Here is a 24,550-nt window from a genome sequence, read left to right as displayed (position 1 = left end):
GGATCCTCTCGCCTTGCCATGCAATACAGAGGGAGAGAGAGAGAGAGAGAGAGAGAGAGAGAGAGTGAGAGAGAGAGAGAGAGAGAGAGATGCACACTCCTCTCACTACTTAGTATCAGCAGCAGTGTGTTTTGCAGCATCCTACGGACGGCACCGGTGACTTTCGTGCAGGCTGACTTTTCTCCTGCAAAGAAGAAAAGAAAACATAAGACGGAAGAAAACTAACATCTCAAGATCCAAGAGGGTCGACAGAAGAGCAGCTTCAAGCGTTTGAATTGCGTCTTTTTCCGTCCTCGCAGGCTTTATCCACTCCAAACAACAGACCGGACTTCTCCCGTTGACTTCGCACTCTCGCAAGGTAGGATGCTCTGTGTTTTAGGATTAATTTTATGCATGGAAACAAAAAAATACACATCTTTTACGCATGGACTTATCAGGTTGTTTTATGTAGCCTATAGGTTCTTCATGATGCAACATGGTGCATCGTCCATTTACTTTCAAAAGATCAATTTATGGATTTATTGGCGGGATGAGGTCCGTATTAGTGAGAACTAAATTAAAGTAATGAAATATATCACAGATCAATTTCGCCTCTGCAGCTCTGTTAGCGTTACCCCACAACATTTGCATGTTTTGCACGAAAAATTGCAGTTAATTAGCATTAAATAAACAGGGCTTGTCTCATTGCTTCCACATGTATGAGGCTTTCGATGCAGTGACAAAAGTGAAGAGACCGAGACGGATCGATTGGTCATCTTTGGCGATTGGCTCATTAATTTGTGTGATGATGATCAATGCAGTTTCTAGGTTAGGCGTTTGGATATTGCGTGGGTGGGTGTGTTTTGACACGATGTGGCACGATGTGGTGTGATACATCCTCGTAGTTTGGCTGCTGCTGGTCCGTGGTGCTGATGTTGGAGGCGGGGGAGAGGGGGGGTGGGGGGAGTGGTGAGTGGGGTGGGGACAGTGGAGAGTGGGGTGGGCGGGGGTCTCCTCAACCTACAGCATCCTCACTGGGAAGCACATTATTGCCACCAATAGGTTACTTTTTGCAAACGAAGGCATGACCACATCTTATCCAGCTCTCTGTGCTTTTAGTACCCCCCTCTCCCTCCCCACACCCCCCTCAGATTTTTTGGACAGCAGAATTCAAATCAATCCAAATCTATTCAATCAAACCCTTAAATTGCACCATTTTTTCCTCTCTGGTGGTGTCGTGCTCGGCTCGGCTCGGCCGGGGCTCTGCCTGCCTCTCAAGGTCATCCCCCTGTTGGAAAACGATGGTAAAGGGACATAGTGTTACGTAATACGCCTGGCTCAGGGGCAGATCTGCTGGTTGTTCACAGGACTGTAAAATTACTCATTTGACAATATACCTTTGCGTCTCCGACAGTCGATACCACGCCGCTGATACGCAACAGTAGCTGTGAGTGGTGTTATTTTGCACTGGTGTGGCCCCACTGGACTACAAGACAAAGGGCTATGACTCAGGTCTGAAGTCAGCATGGTGCTCTGCAATGCACTGCAGACAGACCCAGTGCATGCTGTCCCAGACTGGGTGCTATGTGATGGTGCTCATCTCTCTCAAGCTATAATAAAGCACTGGCATTAGCTGATTATGTAATGATGGTCTGTTTTTAGGAGATATGAGTAACTGATGCATAAAATCAAGAATGAACAATATTTTTGTGCTAAGGAGGGTGTCTTTCCTCTGCATCCCCCTCAAATCACACAGTTTTCTTGTATATTGTCCTGTTTTGCAATTAATTACAACATAATTCTTCTCATTCACATTTTACTAGTAGTGCACTTTCCCCTCTATCATCTGTATGAAAATGTACCTGAGTAAGCTGGAGAATGGGGAAGGGATTTCACCATTATCGCCTCTGGCCTGACTATCCAGCACTCGTTGATGGCTACTGGGAGCACACAGAGGTTTTGTTCACAGTCACAAAGATTGTTTTTATTGCATTTCTGATTATTAGATAGTTAACAGTGGAGAGTGACAGGAGGGATGAGTGAATGACAGGAATTGAAAATGTGGAAAGTGTGGTATTGGCACGGGAATGAAAAGTGTGGAAGAGGAATTTGATCAGTCTTGAAAAATTGGGATCTTGCACAAAAAACGATTTAAAAATATTTGCTGCTCAGCCCCGATACACGTATAGTGATATTTGTTGTTCTGAAGCATTATGTTCAGCTATAGAGTGTAGTGGCCTATCATATCACTCAGCTTGTATCAGTGGGTATCAGGTTGAACGCAGGCCAACATTCGCAAAGGTCTGGAAAAAGTATGGAAATTTGAGCTGGAAAATGTGTAGGGAGATGACATGTGACAAATGTTATGAGGCCGGTTCAAACCTACGATGACAAGTCACTAGAGAGGCCATCCTTCAACCAGATGACCCGGGTTCAAGCCCCCCTCCCTGCTGGAGTTTCCTTGAACAAGACACTGAGTCCCTACCAGGACCAAGTTTAGGAAAAGGAAATAGGGTTTTCAGTAGTGAAAACCCAAAAATGCACCACCTGCTATGTTGTCACTCATGTCTATTTGAAAGTTGTGAAGTTGCAGCAGGCTTTATATGATGGCAGCTACTGGTATGCCAGGAAGAAACCACTTCAGATATGTTATTTTCCAAGAAGTAAAAGCAATGGCATTATGATATAAAAATGCAAGAAAAAGCAATTGTAGCCTACATTACGATATGGAGAATTAGCTAACAATATGAAAAAAAAGTCAGTTTTTGTTCCATTGTGACTTTAAGGCAGGTCGCCTCTGAAGACATAACACTTTAAAAGCCTGCAGCACACAGACAGAATACAGATCTGCTGCCCATTGTATGAATGAAGGCAGACTGAGTAATGAGTAACGCTTGCATTATGATGCATTGTGAGGCATCTTATGCACATTGTAAATATAAGTGAATATGCGCAATTCTAACTTTTATTACCACATCAGACATTTGCATGCTCTATAAAAAAATTATGAATCGTGTGTGATTATGTTATGAGACTGTTTTAGTTATACAGTTGCCCCGGGAAGTATTCAGTCCCTTTCTACATTATACATAGGTTTTGTACATTGTGTGCATGATAGCATGTTTGATAATGTGATGAGGTTATAAGGTGCTTATGCTTACAATGTGCTTATGATGCCTTTTAATGTTTTATGAGCAAAACTTTAAGTACATTTTTAATGATTTCTGTAGTTCTGGCATGCAGTGGACACTCACAAGCACATAAGACAACACACACACATTCACAAACATACACACTTAATAAACACACATACATACGCATTCGAACACGTGGAGCACACACACTTGCACGGACGCAGATGAATGCAGGGAGATACATACCGAAGCACACACATGCACAAACACACACACACTCACAATACAAATAAATGCACATGCAGTCTCTCTCTCTTTCTATCACACACACACACACACACACACACACACACACACACACACACACACACACATGCACAAGCACCTACACTGAAATGGATGGCAAGACTGTGATGCATCTTGTGCTCGCAGCTCTCCTGGGACACATCTGTCTCCTGCTGTAGCTGCTGTCTTGAGGCTCATTCCATCTTGACTGACGGCCTGTATTGTAACAGAAAAGTGTTAGCAACTTGCTGTCAGAGTGTATTGCTTCCCCTGACTGTGTCGGTGCATCAGTGAGAGAGTCTTCTCACACAACAGCTGTCTGTACCGGTGGTGTTCCTGATGGCTGAGCACTTATAGGCCAAGAAGCCGGGTTTATAGTGGTCAAAAAACCTTGTTGAATGTTTAAGTGTGTGTTCGTAAAGATTTCTCTCTGCAGTCTTCATCAGCGGACATACTCTACTCCGTAATGTGTGTGAGTGTTTCCTTTTTGTGGATTTGCTACCACAGCTAAAAGAGAGGTGAAAATGAAACGAACTATAGGCACTATAACTTGCCCCTACGCTCTTCAAACACAAACATGAGTAGAGGCAATGTTTCAAATCAATGCTTTTATTTTAACAGAGTATTCAGATAGCAGCAATTTTAGCATGATAGCCAACACTATAGCCTAACACATGGAACAAAAAACAAAATTACAAACACCCACCAAAAAAATCGCACTGATGTACAAGAATCTGTCCCTGTTTTGGTTCCTCTCATGCAGGTTGCAGCAGCACTTTAATATATCAAAAAAAGTTATTTTAAATGTTAGATGACTTTGTGTTTGTTGACGAAAAACTGACTGATTTACAAAGGATTTTTCAAATTTATTTCACACTTTCTGTAGAAGTAGTGGCAGTTTTCTTGCTGTACTGATCCACCGCTGCTAACTGAATATCGTCACTGTCGGGTGAAAACCTCTTGAATCCAGTTTTGGTGATTTTCTTTTTTTAAACTAAAGGATAAAGACTAAAGAATCACAAGGGCATTTACCAATTGAATGAAGTCAAAAATACTTGGTGGTCAAAGCGAAACACAATGCTGAAAAGTTGACATTTTGGAGATACAAGGTTTTCACCGGACAGCAGTGATATATGGAAACACTTTTGTACACCCGAGCTGATTGAATTGCCAAGCTGACTCAGATCCTCTAAATCTGTGTCATGGCCAGCAGATAAGAGTATCACCCAGATCTATAGAACATATTATAGTACTACGCAGCCTACTTACAGTGCAGTTACATCTGTTAGGGGCTCCAGATGTAGGGGAAGAAGTTGGTTATGATTCAGGGGCCACTGAGTGAGAGAAGGGCCCAACCCTCTGGATGATGAATGAATCTTATGCTGCTGTGGCTTTATGTACTGAAGTGTCTCACCTCACCAAACGGCCCATAATTCTTAGCAGACCTCCCATGATATCCACTGTAACTTCTGTGGACACTAGTTTTGTAATCAAGGCTTCCTAAGCGGATTGTCCAAACATGTCTGCTTTCCAGTTTTCTGGTAATGTTTTTTAGTACAAAGCGAAAAGAGTAGTGCCTTGATTTGTATGAATGCAGGTGATAAAATAGCCTTTTGAAATGTAATGACGGGTAGATGAGATGACTCACACACATACACAATTACACAGTCAAAAATGCTACTAATCCTTTGTTAATTCGTCTTAGTTCGTTCCTAGATGTGACATTTCTCAGCACCTGTTCGGTGAGATATGTTTTTCTCAGTCTCGGTCGGGCGGCACTCTGTGAGCATCAGGCTTGTCTGGAGCCTTGAGGGGCTCAGCTGATAGTGAGGGCATCCGTCCAGTGCGTTTCCTGGTCCCGGGGGACGAGGCTGTCCGGGCACACGGGCCATTTCCAAGGACAGAGAGTGGCCATCGCAGTTCATACATCAGGCAGAGTGACATCCAAACCAGGGCTCAGGCCTGGAGCAGCCAGGGAGCCGCTGAGCCGCTGCCAGTCTTATTGGATGGCTTTGTATTCATGGTTTTTGGTTATTGGATAGGCTGCTTCGATCTCTCTCTCTCTCTTTTCTCTCTCTCTCTCTTTTTCTCTCTCTCTCTCTCTCTCTCTCTCTGTCTCTGTCATTCTCTGGTTATGGAAGTGTGGATTTTCATCTCTACCTCCCATAAGCCATGAAATGAAATGAAATTGGATTGTTTTTTTTCTGAAATTGGTGCAGTGTTGCATCGATGAATAATCATTTTTCTGTTTACCTCTTAGCAGAGGGTGATTGGAAATTCACATAACCGAATTAAATAACCTGAAGTCATATTACAATGTGGAGAATATGCTTCATATCTGCAGTGATTTCAATTATAGTAAGTGAATTTATTTTTTATGTGTTGCTCATTTTGTTTGTAGGCAGTGTGGGGGCCTAATTAATTGATATGGCCTTTCCCATTGTATCATTTGCCTTCGGTTTTGTACGTTTATGAACCTCAAGCCATTAGTGAACTTGTAGATGAGTCTGGGCAAAAGCTTTTTTTTTTTTCATGGGACTTCTGCTTTATTAGATAGGATTCAGAAAAGAATGGCATGCATTTAAATACAAAACAAAGACTTTAGACAAATGGTTCCCAAACTGGGGTCCAGGGACTCCCTGGGATGCTTGAGAGGGTTCCAAGGGGCCCTAGCAAAATGCTGCAAAATGAGTTTAATTGCACTTTTCATTTATTTGAAGTTAACAGGATGAATGAATTTGTAAGAATGACTATTCTGTCTGGTTTCACTCAGACAAAACAGATCCACCAACCCAGCCCCCCCCCCCCCCCACCTCCATCACAAAACCTTCCAAAATAATTTCAGGCCTGTGGATTGGGGCTCATGTCGAAAAAGACAATCTTCTTTCATAATACAACAATACAAACCCTATTCCCAGCAAAATCCCATTCGGATGGAGGCTTAAGAAACACTCCTGAAAGTGAACCATCGAGGATGCTGCCAGCATGGCGGGCCTGAGTACACAACAGCAGCACAGTTGCATGGCCGCCTGTGTCTCTGTCCCTCGCCCCTCTGCAGCCTCACAGCCACCTCACATTACAAAGACTTCAGTGTTAAACAAGACAGATTGGCACTGATAGTGCCTGGCATCCCTTTGTGCTCCCTTTGCCTTTTCACACAAAATGGGATTTATAAAACATCTCAGCAGAGAGAAAGTGTACAAATGTTCTAAAAGTCTAACCATCTTTTTCTAATTATGGTAATTAGGGGTTGGTTAATGAACTAATCAAGGCCCAAGTGCCAGTAAAGCAGCAGCAGCAGCAGCACCGTGCAGAAGGATCAGCTAGACACAGAGACAGCTGGATGTAAGCAGCTGCCAGCGGAGATGTTAAGGGACATTAAACGCCACAACACACTTGGGATTCTCAAAAAAGTCACAGCGGACCAACTACTTTAACATGGTTTGATGTCATCTTCACCCTTCCCTCTGCACAAACTGTCCAGACGTCAACAATCAAAGAGTTTCATTTGACCATGAGAGTTGAAAATGAGATCCAACATTTCAAAAGAATAAAATGACTGTTCTCTTGCAAAAGCATTGATAGTAGGAAAGTTAAAACAAATAATGGTACTTTTTAAAGGATACTATAAGTCTTGCTTGAAAAAACACTTTTATAGGCTGGATCCTAAATATTTTTTCATATTTTGAATGACGAACTTAAGGCAATGATTTTTCCCCAAAACATACATTTAGTATTTAGGAAACAAAGTCTTCATTCGTTTTTTCCAGGTTGAAAACGATGGGTTCAAAACCTACATTGCACAGACAGCGCAGTGAACTGGGAAGACTGAATGTCGCCATCTTTATGCCCCTGGTCCATTATGACACTCTATTAAACCCATTAAGATGTAACACTGGTGAGCAACACAGCACTGTGCGATAACATTAGGACTGTTGTGATAAAAGGGTTCGTACTATTCACATTTCATGTTTTTCAAATGTGTCATCTCTCGGGATAAAAAATAATAGGCTTCATGATGTTGCTTCGTGATGTTTTTTCAAATAAATATAGTGTAGTTAATGGTATATTTCTTGAATGAACATGAAAAATACGTTTTCACACCCAAAACAGTCACAATACTGGACTGTCGTTGAGAGAGAGTACAAGCTCTAACTCCAAATCAAATGATGTAAACTGATTGGAAGGATTTCAAGGGTTTAAAACTCCGGTAAAAATGAAAAAAAAAAAAAAAAAAAAATCTAAATTAAGCTGCTCAAACAAACTCAACACAACATAGGGAAATTGAATGTCTTACAATATGACCCCATTAAACCAAGTCCCGAACAAAGAAAGAAAAAAAACAGAACAAGGCTAATTTCGAAGATGTGACAGTTTTTCGGCGCCTCATATTACACTGCATTTGTTTTGAAGCTTATTTTTAGATGAAGCTTTGGCTTGCAGTTTTGCTGTTCTCTAGAAATTGCAGCTTCTCAGGCCCGATGACTCACACTTCAAAAAGGCCTTCAGACTTTCAGGTTCATAACACCTATTTTGTAAAGAGGCACAGCTTTATGTTCTGTGTTACATGAAAAAATGCCCATCATAATTAATTTTGTGTGTGTGTGTGTGTGTGTGTGTGTGTGGTCGCTTGTGCACTTATGCCATGTTGGGGTGTGTGTGCGTGTGTGTCTGTGTGTGTATGTGTGTGTGTGTGTGTGTGTGTGTGTGTGTGTGTGTCCTGTGCCATCCTTTTCGGCAGACAAAATGGGGAAACAGAACAGCAAGTTGACCCCCGAAGTGATGGAGGATCTGGTGAAGAGTACGGAATTTAACGAACACGAGCTGAAGCAGTGGTACAAGGGTTTCCTGAAGGACTGTCCCAGCGGCCGGCTCAACCTGGAGGAGTTCCAGCAGCTCTATGTCAAGGTGAGTTTCCGCTCGCTGTCATGACAGCCCGTCGAGGGAGGCGCCGCGCAGCACGCACACACACACACACACACACACACACACGAGCAATACCACTCACTCATTTGTATGCACACACCAAACCCTGCCCCACACACACACACACACACACACAGACAGTCATTTATTTTAGTAAACATAGTATATAGAGTTTAGAGTGGAGTTGACTAGAGTTCAGTAGAGCACAAGAAATACTACCAACAGTGAGTTTAGGTTTAATTAGAGGAGATTGAATGTAGTGTGAGAGTGAGTGTCATGTATCACAGTAGAGTGACAAGGAGTTGAGTAGAGCAGAGTGGAGTAGAGTGGATTTGAGTACAGTAGAATTCAGTGGGCCTAGAATAGAAAACAAATTATAAGTTGCATAGAGTTCTGTTTAATTGATAGTAGTAGTAGTGGTAGTAGTAGTAACAGCAGCAGTAAGTCTAGTAGTAGTAGCGGTAGTTGTTGTTGTACTAGTCATAGTAGCAGCAGTAGTAAATTTAGTAGTAGTAGCAGTTGTAGTACTAGTAGTAGTACTAGTCATAGCCGTAGTAGTAGTAGTAGTAGTAGTAGTGGCAATAGCAGCAGTAATAATAATAGTAGTAGTTGTAGTAGTAGCAGCAGAATCATTAGCAGAAGTAGTAGTGTCAAATAGTAGCTATTACTAACACAGACCAACAAAACTCATTCTCAGTGGGTGTTCCCAAAATTTGTATTAACAGGGTTGGTGGGGGGTCACATGAATATATTCTGTATCAGCACCATAGCCATTGGGGAACTAAAATTGTGTTGCGGTTATTAATTTGGTACTAGATTTAAGCAGGCATCCTGCCATGTTCTCATTCGCCCCTCCTGTATCTGGGCAGAAAACCAACAGAGAAGCAGATATCAGAAGCTCTCAGATGATTATCTGTTCATGCTAATGTGCAGCCGACTGTATCTCATTACCTCTGATAGAGCTTTGTGGCTGGATTTCTTCTAAGTGAATTTATTCATTCATTCATTCATTCATTCATTCATTCATACAAAACAGGGAGGGACACACAAATAGAATAATGATCATCTCATAATGAAAGAAATTATGATAGTATAGCAATAAAATGGTTATTAGACTTATATAGAGTTAATACTAATACTAATACTAACTAATATTTGTATACTACTGCTGCTTCTGTTACTGCTACTACTGCTACTACGACAATTACTGTATAAAATAATGAATAAAAAGGACAGTAGAAAGTACTTAGGTGTATCAGATTACCATATGGTGATATCGACAAACTCTTGGAAATGAATAGAATTAAACCCGTGAATTATAGGCACCGTTAGGCTGCTTTAATCAAAATCTGCCGCTAATCTGATATGCTCTTAACACTTGGCTGTAATCTGTCCCTCACTGAGTTACAACCGGCTTATCTCCACATCTCGCTCCTCCAGATCCCCTTGTATCCTTAAACGAGGCCGACTTCGCAAGAGGCTACGACAAGCTGCGCTTTCTGAGTCGTGTAAGAATAGCCGGCATTAATCTTTTATCGTTGGCACCAGGAAATGCCTCATAACCAGAGGGGCTGCACAGTTACATAAGACGAGCCCGGGTACCGAGGTCATGGGCACGCTTCCTTCTAAATGCCACCGGAGCTCACGCTTCAGCTGAGACCGGAGGAGAAAGTGGAAAAAAAAAATCCAGTGGAAACAAAAAAAAGTGAAGGAGTGGGCGCCAAGGAAACAAAACAAAAAAAAGGGATAAAGCACATCTGTCAACACCACAAATGACATTTTCCATTTGGACCAATTTGTCTTACGTAAGACCTTATACTGAAAAGCATCGAAATCCTTTTAAGATTGAACTATAAAAATAACCTATACTCCTGGGAAATAAGGGAGAGTTGGCAGCTCTGATAAACGGATACACACGCACAAAAAAAAAAAAAAAAAAAAATCTGATGGAATATCCCCTAAAATCTCTTTACAATATAATATGACGGCACACAAGCAACAGCGGGAGGAAAATCTGCAGCCGCACAAAGGGGGGCAACGCAGCTCGGATCCAAAGGGGCCTTGTAGGCTGCTGGGTAAATCCTATTATTGATGCATCCTATTGTGTTTCCAGGCAACAGTGTATCAGTGATAGGGCTTTATTTAAATCCAAAGGGCTGATAAGTGGGAAAACGGTCTTCCGCGACCTCACATTAGCGGGACAGATTGTTCCTGTGAAGAGTGACTGTGTGTGTGTGTGTGTGTGTGTGTGTGTGTGTGTGTGTGGTGGGGGTCATATGTTTAGTGGGAGGGAGAGGGAGACAGAACAGTGTGTTTGCGTCGGTGAAAGCGAGAAACAGAGAGAGGGGCAGAGACAGGAAAAGTAAGCGAGCGAAAGAAAGTGGGCTTACATTATTTATTAGTCATTAGCTCAAATACAGTCATACAATGGTGATGGGAGTGATGGGATATGAGTTGTGTGTGTGTGTGTGTGTGTGTGTGTGTGTGTGTGTGTGTGTGGATGACCCTCCATGTGCATGCATGCATGAGATAAGCACGGTTCGCCTTACACCTGTGCACAGAGATGGGGGATGGTTGATCTCTGGCTTGCTATCTCTTCCTCCCTCCCTCTCTCTCTCTCTCTCTCTCTCTCTCTCTCTCTCTCTCTCTCTCTCTCTCGCTCTCTCTCCCTGCCCCTCTCTCTCTCCCTATCTCTTTAGTTTCTACCCTCCTGCTCTTGTCAGCATGCCTTCAGATCTGTCCACATTCACACACTAGTGCACCTGTGCCAATTGTCCAGATGCCTTTTCTGCCAATGTGCTAAACGCAGTATTACCTCCACTCGGCTGCCTTCCTGGAGTTAATGTACTGTTTTACTAGGACACAGACGCACTGTTCTTTCTCTCTTTCTCTTTTTTTTTTTTTTCCTCGGCCTCTCGCTCCTTTAATTCCCACTGCCTTTGTAGGAGTAATCATCTCTTAGGCTGCGAAAAGAGAGAGAGAAAGGGACAAAGCGATGAAGACAGGTTGAGAGAGAGAGAGAGAGAGAGAGAGAGAGAGAGAGAGGAAGCGGGAGAGGCCAGTGAAGATCAGAAAGAGAGGAAGAAAAAAGGCAAAGAGAGAGAAAGCGGGTGCAGCGCGTCGGTTGGAAATAATGGGTGTGCATATCTAAGGGCACGTCTGTGATATTCATATTTGCGGCTGGGGTGTAGGTTATATTATTTTTCTTTGTGTGCTCTGTAACCGGTATTACGGCTCTTAATGGTTTCCTATGATCAGGGCTGGGGAGTGATGAATTACATGGAATATGATTAGGAAAAAATCAGTAAATATGATGAATTCCAAAATGAACATGTAAAATCAGATAAAATAGTTTATTTAAATGCATATTCTATGGTAATGTAATCAGTCCTAATCCCTCACTGTGGTCAGTAGGCTAGATGGATGGATGGATGGATAGACATAGAATATACTTCACTCCTGTACTGAGGCTTGTTTGGTCGATTGCTTGGTAGAAAAACCTAATTAAACCCATTTTTGGATTTGTAGTTATTCATTTTTTCACCTTGATATATTTATCTAAGTAGAAATGATGAAAACGATGCCTCTGAGATTTGTACCATTGGTTTTCTTAAAGCAAAACTCATCACCCTAAAACAGAAGTCAGTTAAAAGTTGCCTTTATCTTGTTTCATTCAACATTTGTGATCATGAACACCTGTACCTAGAAAACAAAAACCTGACACTCTAATGTGTAATTTTATAGAGAAAGCACATCAGACCTGTTCCACTGACAATGAATATGTGGCTGGTTTTTGGAAAATGTCTGCCCATATCTTCATAAAATCGCCCTGGGTGCTGTCACAATGTCTCCAAGATTAATATCTTCATTATGTCTTGCCTGTCACATTTTTTTTTAGCTTTGTGAGACACTTGTTAATGTTCACAAATCTTGACTAAACTATCCGAGATCGTAAGAATGACCGTCATAAGTTTTGTTCTCTTTTGGATTTTCCCTTTAAGTGGTACTGCCAATCCCAGACAGCGATATAAAAAACGGAAGAGGGGTTTCCGTGACAAATCACACTCAAGCGTTTGCATGCCACAGTGTGTGAAATTTCTCATCCCTGACACGCCAAGCACTCTGGGAGCCATTTGTAACAGGATAACGACACTGCCTGAAATGCTAAGGTGATAGATTTGCCCCTAGGTTTTTCCCAGTGAACACACCCGACGCATCCAGAGACAGCAGTGGCACTCACGCATGTCCATGATTGAACACACACTAAACACGATTCATTCAGTCATTCCTCGTATAAAACAGGGAGGGACACACTGTAGTGCTAAAAGTAAATGGCATAAAACACATAAGATCATATGATAATGAAAGACAAAATACAATAGCAATAAAATACCAATAAAATGGCAGACTCACTATTACTACTACTACTACTACTACTACTGCTACTACCACTGCTACTACTACTGCTTCTGCTGCTACTACCTCTACTACTATGACTACTGCTACTACTACTACTACTACTAATACTACCACTGCTACTACTACTACTAATACTACTACAACTATTACTACTACTACTGCTACTACTGCTTCTGCTGCTACTACCTCTACTACTATGACTACTGCTATTACTACTACTACTAATACAACTACTACTATAACTACTGCTACTACTACTACAACTACTACTACTATTACTACTACTACTGCTACTACCACTAATGATAATAAAAATAACAATAATATTAATGTACATTAATAATGGATAAAGAGGACAGTAGAAAGTACTTAGGTATTTCATGTTATTGTACAGTCTGCCCACAAACACACATGTCTAGGATGTGTGTGTGTTTGTGTGTGTGTGTGTGTGTGTGTGTGTCTGTCTGTCTGTCTGTGTCAATGTGTGTGTTGACAGTCAAGTCAAATGAGCATCTGTCACTGTTGGTCTTCTGCCAGTTGGTGTTCTGATGTTGCTATTGCGATGAGGTAGCATTATAACGTCAGTATACTGGACTTAGTCTTATAGTTATGGTTTCTGCTGCACACAGCATCTCTCTCTCTCTCTCTCTCTCTCACATTACTCTGTAATTGGTCGCATGGAGAACACATGCAGAGAAAGAGAGACAAGAGCGACATATGGATATGGTGCTTCTGTAATGTAATTGGCCATTCTGAAGCTCATACTCTACTGCATGTTTATACACTATGATAAAGACAGCATAATTGCAAATGGCCATTATGCATCTACAATGGCTTCATTTATTTGCATCGGGGCCTGGGGGATCAGACAGCAACGCAAGCAAAATCTAGTTTTGTGTTTAAATTTTGCACTTTGAACTTGTGATTAATGTCAGGATTCCTTGAAATGTATGGAAAATTCATTTGATTATTTCCAAGTCTTGAAAATTTTGGAACTGAGTAAAAGCTGACAGTCAAAGTTGCCCCGCCACTATCAGCATAGATCATGATGAATACACACAACATTTTATAAAGTCTGGAAAAAAGTATGGAATTTTGAAATGAAAAATGTGCACACTAAACCTGTGGCTCTTTGCCTTAGATGAGAGGAGATTTGAAGAGGAGAGAAGAGAGCCTTGGTGTAGAGCATTGTGGACACTTTCCCACACACACAAACACATAGACATACACCCACACACACACACACACACCCACACACGCACACACACTGACACCAACGCACAAACACACACACAGATGCTGACCTGGATATAGATGTATGGATAGATTCCACTCTGGCGCTGGCTTGCATAGCCTCAGGGCTTTTGCTGTTGACGGGTGTGGAGTGTGCAGTGTGCGTGTGTGTGCGTGTGTATGTGTGTGTGTGTGTGTGTGTGTGTGTGTGTGTGTGTGCCAGTGACCATTCAGCAGCAGCAACTGTGAGACTCCCCATCTCCCCAGACAGACAGACAGACAGACAGGTAGACGGAGCGACAGACCGACCCTGACATCATCTGGCCAGCAGCCTGTGCCTGTGAGCCACCGACCCAGATGGAAACATATGTTGCCTAATCACAGGAGACAAAGGAGAGACAGAAAATAGAGAGAGGCAGAGCTAGATGGGCATGGAATAATAGCTATAAAAGTCCCACATTTCCAGGAGGAATTGTTTGGAAAATTCTGCTCTAATAATTAGGATAGATGTGAGGCACGGTGGTGCTGGGATCTCTACAATGGCTTCCACAGTATATGACAAACTTTTTAAACTTTTATTTATCCAAGGAAAGTTTTTGGTGACTCAGAAAAGTTGGTCACGGCTGAACACTGGTCATCATCAAGAGCCAATCAGATTTCTGTGCTTCCTTGTTTCCTGTCTGATGTGATTTTGTTTCATGAAGAAGCTGCAAGACCAAAATGAACGAGAATTACAGCCATCCAAAGCTTCCCAGTTCTCTACAACTTTTATTTGAAAGACTACAGCAATAAACGTCTCAAAAACTATGCTTGGAGAACAGTTGCATCCATTGTTGAGCTCTGAAGTTTGTTTTAGATGGTTATGTTAACTCAAAACAGTATAACTTTATGATCTAGATGCAGTCAAAGCCTCTTGATCAGAATAGAGCGATGGTTACTTGTTCACTTTCCCCTCCCTGTCCAAGAATTTAATCTAACTTCCGACAACAAGTCCGCCTCTCTAACCTCGAGGCTTCCGTAATCATGGAGTCTTGATGAACATGACAATATTTTGGCCTGATTGAGAGCCTCTCATAGGAGGCGGTCTCACATTAATTAAAAAAAACGCTAATGGTTTAATTTCTCTCCCAGTGTCTCCCAGCATGAACCTAAACCTGGAAAAATTGGTCCAGAAAATACTGCGGTGTCTCCTCCACACCTAGGAAGAAGAAGGATGCTGTGACAGACTGGTGTGTGTGTGTGTGTGTGTGTGTGTGTGTGTGTGTGTGTACGTGCATGTGTGTGTGCGTGCATGTGTGTGTGGTTGTGGGGTTTGTGCTATAAAAAAACTTGTGTGTGCCCTCTAATACGCTAATAATGGTGCATAATATCAACCAACCTTCCCCGCTTCCCTCTCCCTCTACTATATCTCACTCTCTTCCACTCCTGTCTCTCTCTCTCTCTCTCTCTATCTCTCTCTCTCTACTTCCCCTCTCCCATACACACACACACACACACACACACACTAATTCTCATCTCCCTTCCTCTCTGTCCAAGTGGGGTTGTGGCTGCCACGCACTAAAAATAGTTTCTGTCATTTCAGAAGCTCTCATGCCATTCTCCATGGTTGTCACAACACATAGACACACACACACACAACTGAACAAGGCACATGATGAGTCCTGAGAGACAAGAAAGTGTGTGTGTTTGTGTGTGTGTGTGTGTGTGTGTGTGTGTGTGTGCGGTTTTCTTCAGTAACATCAAACACCTTGCATTCAGTTGCAAACTTCTATTTGTGAGTTGCACTGTGTTCAAATATAGAAACGTTACTGACTGTTTTTTTTTCCTATTAGAAGTTTATGAGCTTATCAGATATCACATGCTCTGCTGTGTATTACATCGACTCCCCCAAGGCTCGAGTCAAATGAATCATAATCGAAAGGCTGAGACTCACTAATTAAGATATCGAGTAGTTTACGATGTTTGGGAACCACTAGCACATTGACATGGGCGATCTCACTCAGGTCCTCACTGGGAAATCTGACATCGAATTAGCAGACAGAAAAAGACAAACAGTGTTTTTTTGCTCAGCGAATCTTCTCCAATCTTTCAGAACAGACATTGGTGTTAATTGCCCTCTGTCTCGGTGTGTCAGGGTTTGTCAGCGAGTCTGAAATGTGGGCTGTATCAGACAGAACACACACAGAAAGATAGATAGACAGACAGACAGACAGACAGAAAAATAGATGGATAGACTGACAGACAGATAGATGGATGGATGGATGGATTAATACTGATGGATGGCTGTTGACCTATCGGCCAGTGGCTGCTCTCTGGCCTCTCTGCGATGTCTGCAGAATAACTTCGGGACCCTGCAGTTCTAATTGAATTATTGGCTCAGCGAGTCCCACCGCTGTTGCTGCAGTGTGAGAAGAGGAAAGGGGAAGTTAGTGAGAGCACAAAGTAAGATGATCGGGCATATCCTGGGGGGGAAAGTCTAATTCGGCTTGAGCTGTAAATATCCATCATCATATCCCTGCATGGAGAGTGGGTAGTTGTCATGGTCGAGTGGTTAAGGCAACGGGATAGAAATCTATTGGGGGTTTATCCATGCAGGTTTGAATCCTGACAACAGTGATGGTACATTTTCGGCAGCGGGGTGGCGTAGTGAGTATGGAGAACTTTCTTCAACTGGAGAACAAGGATTCAAGCCCCCATGTCAGCAGGAAATCCGCCTTACTTAAGTGTCACTGATATTCACTGAGTGCCCATTTTGTTACCACTCCATTATTCAGCCTGAGATTGCCTCCTTGTTAGCTGTTTTCTGTGTGTGGGGGGGTTGATTTTCTCCTAACCAGTCACTACTGACTGACGCTCTGACGTTACTTCAGTTGAAACGTCAGTTAGCCACTACATCCATGGTTAGCCAGTGTATTTACAAACTCTACCAAGAATGTCGGTCGATTTTGACAAATATATATCTTTTGCAAAGACAATATGTTAGGGTGATTTCAACAAATCTATTCTCCCGAGATGCCAATGAAAAACTGTTGCACGAACGGTTTAAACTTGCCCACCCACAAAGGCGCTAATTGGCTCGATTGTTTCTCCGAGCGAGAACAAGCCACTGACTAGAGCAACACCAGACTCTCTGAATCGCTCAACAAAATCTGTATAGTGGGCGGATTGTATAGGAATTGGAAGAATATTCCCTACATTACAGTGCAGACTGAGCTAACACAGGCAACAAAACAAGCTACAAACAGGATTAACGTCTATACATGCTTCAACATCACAGCAAATAATGGTGTATTCCAGCTCAGGTTTTCCATAATCGTGAAAAGAGTTGATCCAGTCTGTTATAAACTCAAATTGGAACACTTGAGAAAATAATAGTTATTGTTGAATGTTTTAAAATATGTGCTCAAGGTCAAGGAAGGTTGTCTTGTCTTTGTCAAAGGGAATAAATCGTCCCTCGGTAATCAATAGAGTGGCCATCTCCTTCCCAGCCCAGCTCACCGTGCTTTGGAGTCTGCCTTTATTAGGTTAGGAGCCTCGGCTTTCCCCTTCTCTCTCTCTCTCTCTCTCTCTCTCTCTCTTCCTCCCTCTCTCTCTCTTGTTCTCCCATTCTCTCTCTCTCTCTCTCGTTCTCTCTCATTCTCTCTCTCTCTCTTGTTCTCCCATTCTCTCTCTCGTACTTATTTCATTTTATCTTGCTATTCTTATGTTCTTTCTATCTCTTGTTGCTCTCAGCCTTTGCTTTGTCTCATCCTCCTCGCCTCTCTCTCTCTCCCTCCTCTCTCCCTCTCAGTCTCTCTCTCTCTCTCTTTCTCTCTCTCTCTCTCTCTCTCTGAGATAACATGAGCTAACAAGGCTAAATAGCCTGAGAAATTCTGCTTTAGATGATTCCTATTAGAGCTCTCCTCTCAGTTAAGACACTTGATACTTGAAGACACTGATGGCAATGAAAAAGGATTGGATTAATTTCATTGATCATTCATCTGGGATCGTAAAAAATTTGCATATTTTGTAATCAGTCACTGAATATGTATGATCTTGTGAAACTCCAAAACTCCCTTTGGAGTCTCAAGTGTTTTGTTCCAAAATGAGGCATTAATCATTGAACAAGGTAACTCACATGAAACATGAAACAGATTACAGTCATTCTTCAGGGATAATAAATAACTTGAGTCCTTGTTTAACAAAATTATAACACTTTTTTTATGATATATATGGCCCACCAATACATCCCAATTAGGTATTCTAGATATTGATACCTCTGCCTGTTCTATTTTGGTGTTCCACAGGGTTCAGCTTTAGGTCCACTCTTATTTTCCACTTTCCACTTTCCACACCCCACCTCGGTAATATTTTCTTTCATTTCTTTCACTTCTCTTCAAAACGTTACATAGCAATAAAATAACACATCTAAAAAACTTGAATCCTGTATCTTATCTCTAAAAATCGGGATAACAAACAACTTTCTTCACATCAGACCAGCAAAGAACTCACTTATCGGACCTCTCACTTCAAAATCAATAGCTGTACAGTTGTCCCAAAGGAATGTGTCCAAAACGTTTATTTTTCTCAATTTGACGATTAAGGCTTGACTTCCTGCTGTCAGGGAATCAAACACTGCTATGTTTACATGCATACAATAATGCAATAAGAACACGGCGAGTAAGGTAATAGTCAGATTAAGGCGTTTACATGATTGCATAACTGACTCCCCATAATAACTGTCTCACTATTTAAGTCCAGACTCAACACCGATTTACTACAGCTTCCAATCTACTAACCCCAGCCAAATTACCCCAAACGAATGAACAAATCTGCAACTAATGTGTAGAGGTGGTGCCCTTATCATAATAAATTCATTCAAATAAAGACTGTTTTAGACCGTGATGCAGCCTGCAGTAGAGGCAAAACTGGGACCAGAAAGCAGGGCAGATATGGAAGCAAAACCACATCAGAGCCAACAGAGCCAAAGGCTTTGTTCTGTCACAAAATTATATCAACAACATTACAGCTCATCTTCATGGTTCAGATGGTGTCGTGATTACATTTATTTCATTTGAATTGTTGGGTAAATACATTAGCAAAGTTGTGTAAATCAATTTGTGGTTTTGTTCAGAGCAGCTCTTAATCAGCAACATCTGAATTTCATACTCTAGGGTACAATGTGTTAGATAATGTGGCTTGTGGAAGCTTTTATTTTTTTCAGCTTTGTCAGTTAAAATTGATCAAAAGCATTCCATTGTGTAGGCTAATCCTAACCCAATCACAATGATTGAATCAAAACCCAATGCACTTTTTAATGTTGTGAGTTGAGTCGGCATTTGCCAAATCATTATTAGTTTTCACTGTCTCGGTTATGAATATTTCACAAGTAAGCCGTTAATATATTTTGCTGTCAAACGCGTGTTAACACAAGCGTAAAAACATTTCTATAACCCTGTCTCTGAAACCCAAGCTGCAAAGAGAGAGAGAGAGAGAGAGAGAGAGAGAGGGAAAAGAGAAAGAGAGTTTCATGCCAACCAGCCCAATTACCCCTCAGGCAAACTCCATCAATCACTGGATGAGGGTGAAATGCCCGATACCTGGAGGAGGGGATAGAGAGACAGCGAGACAGAAAGAAGTTGGACCTGTTCATCTGAACTCAAGGCATTAATACACTACATAACAAAGCCAGAGCACCACTAATTACTTCAACCTGTCAGCTGGCAAAACTACAAAGTGGTTTTCTAAAGAGGGTTAGAGCAGGCGCATTTATACTCTAACTCAGGACTAAAATGGGTCTGCAGACCTGTCTGTTTCCGCTGAGTCTCCACATCATGAGGATACAACCAGTTATGTTTTAAAGCACCCTGGGGTTAGAATAAATTTACTCCATTTAGGTCCTCAGCTGAAAAAAATGGACTTATAGACATGAGAGATGATAGAAACCATCTAGACTTCTTGTGGGTGGTTTAGCAAATCAGCTGAGGCTCTCTGCAAGTCACTTCAATGCTGCTAGTGAGTAGGATGGAAACAGAATTGTGACAGGAAAGACTGCATGTTTGCATGCAGATTCAGAAGTACATGCTTTTTCATATACACATACGCATGCACACACACACACGGGTACAAAAGCACATGCATAAAACACTCAGACATGAAAACCCCTCATAAAACAGAGACATAAATATTGAGGTTATGCTTGAGGAGCAATGGCAAAGGAGGGTTGATGAGTCGTGTCGAATGTAGGCACAGTGTAAATAATGAAGCCATACTGTAGACATCCAGGGGAAATGGAAAGGAGGTTGTGTGTTGTTTTGTTCTCTTGCTCTGTGTCTTTCTTGTTTTTGTTCTGTGTCTCTCTCTTTCTCTCTATCTCTCTCTTACACACACGCACGCACACACACCTCACATTGTCACCATCTCGCTCTATCCGTCCTTTCCTCTCCTTTTTCTGGCATGGAAAGTGGAAAGCTTGCAGGCTGATTATCGGGTTTTAAAAGATGGCTTCAACTATTTCAAATGCACACATTGCACTGGATTTATCTCGCCAAGCACTTAGAGTCTGTCCATTTTGGACACACCACTGGCAAGATAAGATAAAGCGAGCGGTCCTCCTTTTCTCTGTTATTTCGCCTCGGTTTGGCTTGCGTCACAAGGAGCGCAGGGTAACCCTCGGGTCTACCTGGCAAACCTGGCAGCCAGCAGTGAGTCACACTCTTCTCCCTTGCCTGCCTGGCTGTGTTTCCCTATCTGATTTAAATTAGCATCACCATTAAAATGCCACAAAAATGAGTCAGTAGCACAAGGGCTGGTGACATCAGATCCTGGTTATTGGTGGTTTTTGTGCATTCTGCTGTCAGTGTTATTTTAACTCTGAAAGAGTTAAAATCAACATTACCAGTGTGTTATATAAGTTCAATCAACACTTATTAACACACTTATTAACAATTGCTGTTTAGGTAGTATACTGTATGTATCAGTCCTTCCGTGGCAGCCTTCCCTCTCTCTCTCTCTCGCACACTGCCAGTAACGATCTTCCTCACTGTCCTCTGGGGCATGAAATATGTTTCCACACTCAATGGTGCCATCTGCTGTTGTCATTTCATTGTGCAGAGTTAGTGCTGCCAGATGGGCGTTTTGTAACCACAGATAAACCAGGGTCAGGGACAGGTCCGCTGCAAATTCCTCTTAAATCAGAAGCTGAATGTTTTCTGTGTAGTCCAGGAATCTGTGATCGAGCCTGTCGCGGTGGACTGTGATTAACAACGAGGGCTGGTTGAACATTATTTGGCTGACATTTTCCTTGAAATCTATGGTTAATAGGAGGGATACGATATATTTTTAGTGTTGACAAGGGGAATCCCACCCTGCCAAATGCCCCGAACTTCCCCGCAGTACCTCCAAACGCACAGTCATGTATACACACGCTAACACACTTTGTCACACACTGATACACACCTACAAAGCTGCCGGGCATAGGCGTTGGTGTATGTTTCCATTAAGCGGCCCCTCTTCTTGAAAGCCTATTGTCAGGCTGAATCACTGGCTCATCCCTCAAGACCAAAGCAATCCTATAGACCTTGACCATAAACAAAGGTCACACGTGTATTAATGCGGTCTGATTACACTGTAATAGCCAGAGATAGATACCTGCGGCGCTCGTCTCGCTCTAGTATCTTCGGCTGTGATGTGCAGCCGTAATGGAAGAGCTTAGACCCGCCGTTCACCTTATCTGACGATAACAGGATCAAATCGAAGTCACTCACCAAGGCAATTTACATTCACCACACAGTTTTTGAAGTCATGACAGGGAGACAACACCGGTAGGAAATGTAAACAGTTATGATCAACAGCATTTTTCATTTCATTGTTGTTTTTCAGTACTGTTTCAGCTCCTTGCTGGCCTTGTTGTAATTCATACAGATTTTGTCCCATTTGCAGTTTGTCCCTCAATCTCCATGTGGAAAACAATATTGCTTATCTACCTCAATATGCTTATTTGAGACTAGTCAAGGTTATTAATAATTACCTAGACTTTAGTCATTTGCAGTCTCTGAAGTACTCTTTTTAGCCTTTATTGTCAAAAAACATTCAGGGACCAATAACCACTAAGTTGTTTAGCTTTGGTGACATTGATATCCCAGCAGACACCCATCTGAGAGTAATAAGACGATGATTAAAAAATCCACTTTACAGAGCAGAGTGGCTAGAGTGTGTGTGTGTGTGAGAGAGAGAGAGAGAGAGAGAGAGAGAGAGAGTGTGTGTGTGTGTGTGTGTGTGTTACAATTGTGTAGACCCTGGAGGCTTGGAAGCAGTAGCAGCAACAGCAGTGTGCTGGCTGGGTTTCTCTGGATGCCTGGCATGTCACTGAGGGTTTATGTAAGAGCACACAGACTCTGTCTCTCTCATGCACACACACACACACACATACACACACACACACACACTGTAAATACCCCAGTGATGGATTATGCATGTATTCCCTTTCTCTCAAGCCGTTCCTTCGCATCTAAGCGATGCTTTGGTGAAGCAGCGTCAGCAGTTGTACGCAGCGACAGTGTTGTCAACCCAAGGTCTCCCTGCTGTGTTTCTCAGAATAGGCCCGACTGCATCTGACATTGTTGGGAAAAGAACGCATGAACCATAAGGCATTACTGACACAGCAGCAGTGTCATAGAGGAATGGGAAAAACGGTAATAAACAAGTCAGACTTAAAGCCCCAATTTTGTTATCAGTAGGAGACACAGAGCGTTTTGAAGCGTAAATCAGTTACTTCTTGTGCTTTGAATAGCCTAAGGCAAATCTGCCTCCCATTGATGATAACAGTAGAGAGAGTGCACAGTGTCCTGCAGGGTCCATAACTGAGGATAGATGAGCCTGTGGGCTTCATGAAAGCTGGGTGGGTCATTATTCAGTTTGAGCTTGCAAATTCTGAATAAATATACAGCTCAATTTCAAGCTGTATAATACATACTTTATTTTGTAATAACTATTGGCTGAATGTTTATGCATTTCCTCCCCTCCACATTTTGCTTCTCAAAATAACCTGTTTGATCGGCATAGCTTTTTTTATCTCAATTTTCTGTTCTATTCTGTTCTATTCTGTTCAATTCTGTTCCAGTCTGTTTGGTGGTTACTGAACAATGAGGACAATGAAACCATTTTTCTTTTGTCACTGGTCCTGCAGGTAATGATAACATTCATCCATGGGGCAAAATGATATTGAACCATCCATATTGCTTAGGGAGAGGGAACTCAGACATAAATGAGCTCTGTGGCTCCCAAAAGTGTGTGGGTGTGTGTGTGTGTGTGTGAGGGTGTGTGTGTGTGTGTGTGTACGTACGCTAATGCTTTTAGCATATGTGTCTGCAGGCTATGGGAGCAGGGGGGAGGACAGAGAGAAAGATATGGAGAAGGATGGGATGGGAGTAGGAATGTGACACTGCCAGTGGAAAATATAGGTATGCATGACAGAGTATAGCATCGTTATGGCAGCGGTCCAGGCCAGGCATTATGGGATGGTGAGTGTGTGTATTATCATGCCTGTGTGGGGGGCAGGGTGTCTGTTTGGGCATGTCAACTTTCTTGTCTGTTGGCCTTGTCAGGTCTGTGTATTGACAGCAGGCGTACAGAGGGACGGCTCTGTCGCCGCCTGGATGGCAGCCAGGTGCGGGTCAACATCAGTGGTACAGCGGTCTGATTCATGTTGTTGTATGACAGCAGGGTGTCTTAGTGAGTAGGGAGACTGTCCCTCTACTGGAGAACCCAAGTTTAAAGTCCCATGTCGGCAAGGATCCACCCTGCTGAAGTGTCTGTGAGCAAGACTCTGAATCCCTATCAGCTCCTGACCTCTGACCTCCCTGTTGAGGGCAGGCAAGAAAAAAGAGAATTTCCCTGCAGAGATCAAGAAAGTATCAGATTATCTTTATTTATTTGGCTGTATAAGATGTACGATAAGACAGGAATAGGTGAGAAAGGTACAACTTTCAGTGCCAGGAGTGCCCACACTTAAAGGAATAGTTTGGTATTTTGAACCCTGGCCCAAATAACATGTTTTCCGTCACGATCCCTATTAGTAGAAACCATAACTTGGCTAGCCGCCTGCTCCGCCCGTCAGGTAACAACCGGCGGCCCCCTCCTACTCTACTGCAATAGAAACCTAGGGGCATACGCGACAGTCTTTGAAAACTATGATAAACGTTGTTTTGCAAAACACGACGCTCACAATATAATCACACCGGTGTCAGTATGTTGTCTTGAAAAAAAAATTAAAAACCAACCCATCAAGCTACACATCAGAGGGCATGCATATCATGCAGAGATGATTTGTAATGCACTTTTTTTTTCAATTATTTTTATCTGTATGTGTGTTCTTGGTTTTCTGTGAAGCACTTAACAGTCTTGTTTGTCAAAAGTACTAAATAATTACACCTCATATATCTTGACTTATAGGCTATGAAGTCTATATGCTGAAATTATTTTCATAGGTCTATTCAATAAATGATGAAAAAACAAACTACATTTGTCAGGATGCTGCAGAGAGCCACAAAGACCCCAAAATCACTTGCTGTTCGCTCTCACAAACCGTCAGCTGC

General features: G+C 42.3%; 1 protein-coding gene across 1 annotated transcript in view; it reads left to right on the top strand.

The window, feature by feature from the left end:
• The first annotated feature begins 253 nt into the window (after positions 1 to 253).
• Positions 254 to 24,550, top strand: part of vsnl1a (visinin-like 1a) — a 32,702-nt gene continuing 8,405 nt past the window's right edge. The window contains exons 1-2 of the mRNA XM_071524087.1: positions 254 to 358; positions 8,140 to 8,306. Coding sequence (XP_071380188.1) covers positions 8,145 to 8,306 — 162 coding nt within the window. The 5' untranslated portion in view covers positions 254 to 358; positions 8,140 to 8,144. The remainder of the gene's footprint in view (positions 359 to 8,139; positions 8,307 to 24,550) is intronic.

Source organism: Centroberyx affinis, unplaced genomic scaffold (assembly GCF_046629955.1).
Source record: "Centroberyx affinis isolate AG114_WGS23_722 - 3 ecotype Tasmania unplaced genomic scaffold, CSIRO-AGI_Caff_v1 ptg001146l_1, whole genome shotgun sequence".
In the NCBI taxonomy this organism is placed as follows: Eukaryota; Metazoa; Chordata; class Actinopteri; order Beryciformes; family Berycidae; genus Centroberyx; species Centroberyx affinis.
This window is presented reverse-complemented; position numbering and strand designations above follow the sequence as displayed.